This window comes from Aquila chrysaetos, chromosome 13 (assembly GCF_900496995.4).
Source record: "Aquila chrysaetos chrysaetos chromosome 13, bAquChr1.4, whole genome shotgun sequence".
NCBI lineage: Eukaryota > Metazoa > Chordata > Aves > Accipitriformes > Accipitridae > Aquila > Aquila chrysaetos.
Genome location: NC_044016.1, coordinates 36,269,050 through 36,275,174, shown reverse-complemented (window position 1 = coordinate 36,275,174; position 6,125 = coordinate 36,269,050). Strand labels below are relative to the sequence as shown.

The window sequence follows — 6,125 nt, the reverse complement described above, 5'->3', positions numbered from 1 at the left end:
AAAAAAAAGGAAACACCAAAAAAAACACCAGAACAAAACCTTTGGGCTGCAGAGAGCTCACAACTAAGGCGGCAGGAGAAGCTGGCATGAGAGGTGGGTGGTTTTGGTTACGTGAGATGCTACGGTTGTGTCTCTGAACCCTTTCTGCAATAGCTCAGCACGACTGGGCTGCGCAGGCAGCGTCCGCCGGCAGCCCGTGGGCACGGCACGGCGTGGCACGGCACGGCACGGCACGGCATGGCAGTCCCTGCTGGCAGTGCCACCCTCAGTGTCGCTTCAGTCCACCGTTGGTGTGCTGAGGGGGGAACTTGGGAAGACACGGCTCGTCTGGAAGAGGGTCGTGAGAAAAAACAGAGTCCTCTCCCGAGGAGCAGGTGGAGCTGCGGGTGTCCGGGAAGCCGGGAGAATACTGATCCAGCGGCATGGAGAGGTCCAGGTACTCCTGGGAGGGATGAACCCCGAGGACGGGCTCAGGAGGGGACCGGGCATCCCCCGGGGAGTGCCAGCCCCAGGCAGGGTGGGTGCAGGTGGGGGCTCGTGGGTGCTGCCTCTCCTACCTGGTTGGAGGTCATGGCCACGATCCTATCCAGGTCTTCCACCAGCTGCTTGAAGGTGGGTCTCTGGGAGGGGACGGCGTGCCAGCAATCCCGCATCATCATGTACCTGGGAGGGCAGAGGGGGGGCGAGGGCTGAGCCGGAGCTCCCCGACCCCCCACCCGCAGGAGCGGAGCAGCACCCAGGGACGGCCGCCGGCACTCGGGCTGGGACCCGTGGCCAGCAAAGACGCTGTTCCGTGGATTCAGGGCTAATCCCCTGCGTGGAAGGGAACTCCCCACCCGCCCTCCCGGGCGCTGGGAAGGACTCGGGGCTGTTTCGGGAGGAGGATGTACGGGGAGCTAAGTAGTGCCTGCTCTGGGGTCATCCTAGGATTCACTCCTGCCGAGAAATAACGAAGGGAGATGTTGATTATTGCAAACAGATTGAGCTGATGTTTTTGCAGGGCTGGGAACTGCTGGGAAAGTAACTCTGAACATCTGCCTGTCCCCCCACCCTGCACCTGCCTGCACCCTGGGCCGGGCGGTCGCACCCAGGGGGTCCCGACCCCGCGCTGCCGCTGCAGCCCCGGCTCTGGGGGTGCAGGGAGGGGAAGCGTGCCCATCCCCGGCTGAGCGGGGGGAATTGGGGTGCCAGCATCCCCCTCTTTCCCGGTCGAGCGCTGCACTCACAGCTCGTTGGTGCAGTTGCTAGGCTTGTCCATCCTGTGACCTTCCTTCAGCAGCTTGAAGAGCTCCTCGACCGGCACGCCGGGGTAGGGCGAGCCGCCCAGCGTGAAGATCTCCCACAGCAGCACGCCGAAGGACCACCTGCCCGGGGCAAACACAGGGCAGACGCTGGGGCACCCGGCTCCCGTGGAGCTGACACCCCCACTTCAAAGCTTTGGGTACAGTTAGAAGTTCGTTTGCTGGGAGGGACAAGCACTAACAGCTTTGATCCGCTCCGCAAGACAAACGAGTCCCAGCGCCAAATATAATTTGGATTCAAAATATTTTGTCTGCTGACGCTAATTATATTTTCATTAAATGAAGACGAATCACATCTGGTGCACTTCGCCACGGCGCGTATCGTGTTCACCAGCGGGCGCTGGGCGCTGCTACGCGAGCCGCGGCAGGGCGGGACGCGACCTCAGCAGGATGCTGCGAGATGCAGGCAGCGATGCAGGCAGCAAGAGCGTTCCTGGACGGGGTGGCCAAGAAGGGCCACGTCCCCCAGCTCGCAGCAGAGCACCCAGCAGACGAGCGAGGGTTTCCCCCTGCACCGGCAGTTCTGGCTCCCCGTCTCCCCTCGCCGCAGCCCATCGCTGGCGAAGCTGGGCAGGGAGCACGCGTCCCGCGGCTGCTACTCACACGTCGCTCTGGTGAGTGTATATTCGGTCGAACAGAGCCTCTGGGGCCATCCACTTCACCGGCAGACGACCCTGGGACACAGAAAAGCCCCACGTCAGCTCCGTGCCGGCACCAGGGAGCGGGGGATCTGGCCAGGGCAGCCCTGCACACCCGTGGCATCACCGGCACGGGTTGGGGCATCCCCGGCAAGGAGCGCGGTGCTGCCCTCGCCCACCCCGGCGAAGCCCCTCGCCCACCACTCACGTTTGTCGTCTTCTTGTAGTAATCTATGTGGTGGATGTCACGGGCCAGACCGAAGTCGGCAATCTTCATCACGTTGTCCTCGGTCACCAGGACGTTCCTGGCTGCCAGGTCCCTGTGGATGCACTGACCGAGCGCGGGGCCGTCAGGTGGTCCCCGAAGCCCCCAGATGGTTCCCCACGATGAAACGGGCTGGGAGGGAAGGGTGCATCCCCCCCAAGCCCAGCCGCTGGGCTTTCCATCCCACCACGGCCCCCCGGGAGCTCCTCACCTTCTTGGAGGCCAGGTACTCCATGCCTCGGGCCACCTGGTAGGCGCAGGAGACCAAGTCCTTGAAGGAGAGCTGCTCCTCGGGGACGCGGGTAGGGTTGTAGCAGTACTCCATGCCGGGGGGCCGCCGGGCTTGCAGGTACTCCCGCAGGTTGCCCTTGCTGGCGTACTCCACGATCACGTAGAGGGGTCCTGCGGGGATGGCGGGATGAGCGGTCGGACCACGGAGCGGGGACTCTCGACCCCGCGGGTGCAGGGTCAGCCCCGTCCCGGCACACGGAGGGGTGGCAGAGGGGACACCCCCTCCCCGCTCGCGCGCCCTCACCGTCCTGCGTGCAGGCTCCCAGCAGGTTGATGATGTTCTTGTGCTTGCCGATCATCTTCATCATCTCCATTTCAGAGATGAGGTCGGACAAGTCCTTCTCCGTGGCGTCGGCTAAAGCGGCGGAGAAGGCAGCGGTCGGGATGGGGGGGGCCAGGCTGGGTCCCCCCCGCACATTGCACGCACCTGGCCCCAGCCAGGACCGTGGCATCGTGCCGGGACCCCCGCTTTCTCGCCACCACTTACACTTGAGCATCTTCACCGCCACCTTGGTCACACGGTTTGGCTTGTCCTTGTCGAGGCCGATGGCTTCTGCCAGCACCACCTGCCCGAAGCACCCTTCTCCCAGCGGTTTGCCCAGAATCAGCCTGGTGGGAGGACAGACCCTGACGCGGGGGCCGGCGGCCACGGGGGGGGGAAGCCGGTCGGTCACCGGCATTGGCGAACGGCATCAGCAGTGCCGCCACGCTCCCACCCAGGCTGCTCCAGCAGCTCGTCCCCAGGGCAAGAGCGCACGCAGCGGGGATGGGACCTCACCTGTCCCGGGGTAATTCCCAGCGCGGGTCCTCGGGGAGCTCGTACTCAGAGACGCCGGCCAGCATGGGGGTGCCGCTGGAGGAGAGCCGCGAGGGCCGGACCAGCATCACGCCCGAGTTCATGGAGGAGCTGGAGTCGGCCGACACCTGCAGTGGGGACCGTGGGTTACCTTCATGCAGCGCCGGGGGCCGTGGCCGGCTGCCCCCACCAGGAGGGAGATGCTGACCAGGAGCCTTCGCGCCCCGACCCTGCCTGCAGCCCCTTCTGCCTGCAGGCACGGGGCCCCGTCAGCGCTGCTTCCACGTTGGACCTGGACTAAGTGGTTTTTAATTAATTCCTGGCACGCTGATACCACAAAATATACAGCCTGGGAGTCCTCCTGTCTCCTCAGTGTGTAAAACACGCTCTTCTGCTCGAAAATTTAAATTGCTGTAAATCCTTCTGGTCCTCCTCATCACCCCCGCTGAGCTGTGCCGAGGAGGGGCTGTGCAGCCCCCCCTGCTCGCCGTGCTGCCAGTCCGGGGCAGAGCCCACGGACGGTCCCCACGCCATGCCATGGCCGGGCACAAGGCTGGAGAGGGTGGCATATGCAGCAGGGCAAGATGGTCCTGGGTCTCCCCCCATCCATCCTCATCCAGAACCTCCCCCCCCGGGGAAGGACAGGTCTCCCAGGAGGGGCAGTAGGTGCAAACAAACCCCCTCTCTACTTTCTGTTACCTGTCTGCGCAGGGGAATGCTTTTGGCCAGCTTGTGCACGGCCAGCTGGCTGTTGAAGTCCGTCTTCTTGGTGGTGCTCTTCATCTTGTAGATGATGACGGTCACCACCATGCAGGAGATGAGGAAGGCCCCGGTGCAGTAAATGATGATCTCCAGGTAGAGGGGGGACGTCATCATGGCCGGGGTGTCTTCAATAGCTGGGTCGGCATGAACAGGGCATTAGCACCCATGAGCCGGCCGAGGAGCCAGGAGCGGAGCGGTGCTGGGGGAAGCCCCCCCGGCTCCTCCCCATGCTCGGCGGGGAAACGCTCTGCATCGCCAGAGGCCTCGGTGCAGCAGGCGGCAAGGACCAGGGGGGCTGCCCGCCCACCCCGGCGGGGAAGACGTGCGCGGACCCCCGGGGTTCCTCACCCCCGCGGCCGTGGAACGACTCCGCCGCATCCGCAGGCACGCGACCGGGGCGGGATGGGGCCCTGGGCTGGGAAGGGGTCAACTGAGAAAGGCGTGAAGTGGGGGGGACATTGCCCATGTCCCTCGGCCGGGGCCTGGGGTTGCTTGCCCATACCATGCTGCAGGGACGGGGCACCCCCGGGGGACGGGTCCCCTTCCCTGCTATGTTCTGCCCGCACTCGGAGCTGCAAGTCCCTCGGGGTCTGGGGGCTACCCTGAGGACGGTGGGATGGTGGGGGCCGTCCAGCAGTGCCCGGGGCTGCGGGAGTCCAGGCGTTACTGATAACGACCGGGGAGAGCTCGGGGTAGAGCAGCCAGAAGCACTTCCAGTGGCAGGGATCTGCCGTGGGACCCCCGGGCTGGCGGGGAGGAGGGTCCCGTCCCCGCCGTGCTGCGGGACAGACCCCGCTTTGGTGGCCGCCGGTGGCAGAGGAGGTGTCAGTGCCCTGAACAGCTCAGAGCACAGTGGCACAGTCCAGTGCGGCCGCAAACCGTGGTGAATCTGGCAGGATGGGAGCTGCCGTTGCACCCCCCTCGGCAGCACCCCCAACCTGACCCCCCCCCCCAAAGAACAGAGCCTCAGAGAGAGGTGTAAGAGGGAGTCAAAGATTTCTGTCCCACCTCCGAGCACACCCGGCTGATAAAGCAGCGGCTGATAACGGGCAAAGTTTTTGACTGGAAAGCAACAACCACGCAGCACCCCAAAAACTTTCCCGGCTGCTGTTATCAGCCTTTGGTCCGCGCAGCATTGATGCCCGAGGAGCAGCATCAATGGGGACAGGGGCAGCCGTCCCCGGCAGCACAGCAGAAGCGACACACAGCCCCGGCACGGGTCCTGTGCCGCAGGGCAAGGCCAGCTCCCCGGCAGGCAGGCAGCGCTGCCAGCACCCCCCCCCAAATCCCGCTGCCGCCCGGGCGCTCCGTGCCCCCCTGCGCAGGCAGCGCTGGCCTTGCCCCGGGGCGCAGGACCATCCTGCTCCAGCGGAGCAGCCCCTGGTTAAATTCCCCTGGGTATGCATTGCCTGGGCCAGGGAGAGAGCGATGGGGGGGGCAGACCCCAATTGGGGGCTGAAGGGGGGGCACACAGCGGGGGGACGTGTGTTCCATCCCGCTCCGGCTGCTGAGAGCAGCCCTGCAGATCTCCTGCTGCAAGCTAACCAGCACCGGGTGGGCAGGGGCTGGGAAGCGCTCTCTCCCGGACCACAATGCATACGTTGGAAAGGAGGGAGGAAAGGGAGAGGAAGAGGAGTATATACCTTCGAGAACTGTCAACCATGCAGAGTGATGGGAGATCCCAATAGAATTACCCGCCAAACATGTATACTCCCCAGCATCCTCAAATGAGACATTCCTTAAGTGAAGGACTTCCATTTCTTTGTCTGTTGTGTTAACGCCAGCCGTCTAGAAGGAAAAATGGAAGCAAAAAACGGAGAAGCAAACGACATGAGATCTTCTGGGAAGGAGGCCAGAGAGGAGGGAGAGCCCAGTCTCATTTGCCAGACCCCCGGGGAGCAGACAGAGACCACTGCAGACCTGCTAGAGAGACCCTCAGGATGACCACTCATCCAGGCGGACCTAAGGAGATGCTGGTTAAAAACCCTTCACCAAACTGAGTGTCCTGCCCATCTGAACATGCTGGCAATGGGCTACATGGAAAAATAAACCTCAGGCAGAGCCGGCTGGTT

At 64.1% G+C, this 6,125-nt stretch overlaps 1 protein-coding gene across 7 annotated transcripts in view; it reads right to left on the bottom strand.

Annotated features, from left to right (window-relative positions):
* Positions 1–6,125, bottom strand: part of FGFR1 (fibroblast growth factor receptor 1) — a 30,131-nt gene continuing 24,006 nt past the window's right edge. For 3 of the 7 annotated variants that reach the window (XM_030035250.2, XM_030035255.2, XM_030035251.2), the window contains 10 exons: positions 3,985–4,187; positions 3,274–3,419; positions 2,983–3,104; positions 2,740–2,850; positions 2,416–2,606; positions 2,148–2,270; positions 1,905–1,975; positions 1,227–1,364; positions 558–663; positions 1–442 (listed from right to left, as the gene is read on the bottom strand). In XM_030035250.2, the coding sequence (XP_029891110.1) occupies positions 266–442; positions 558–663; positions 1,227–1,364; positions 1,905–1,975; positions 2,148–2,270; positions 2,416–2,606; positions 2,740–2,850; positions 2,983–3,104; positions 3,274–3,419; positions 3,985–4,187 (1,388 nt within the window). In that variant the 3' untranslated portion in view covers positions 1–265. Of the gene's footprint in view, positions 443–557; positions 664–1,226; positions 1,365–1,904; positions 1,976–2,147; positions 2,271–2,415; positions 2,607–2,739; positions 2,851–2,982; positions 3,105–3,273; positions 3,420–3,984; positions 4,188–5,696; positions 5,842–6,125 lie in introns of all 7 variants that reach the window. The other 4 variants (XM_030035254.2, XM_030035256.2, XM_030035252.2 and 1 more) reach the window with 3 other exon arrangements.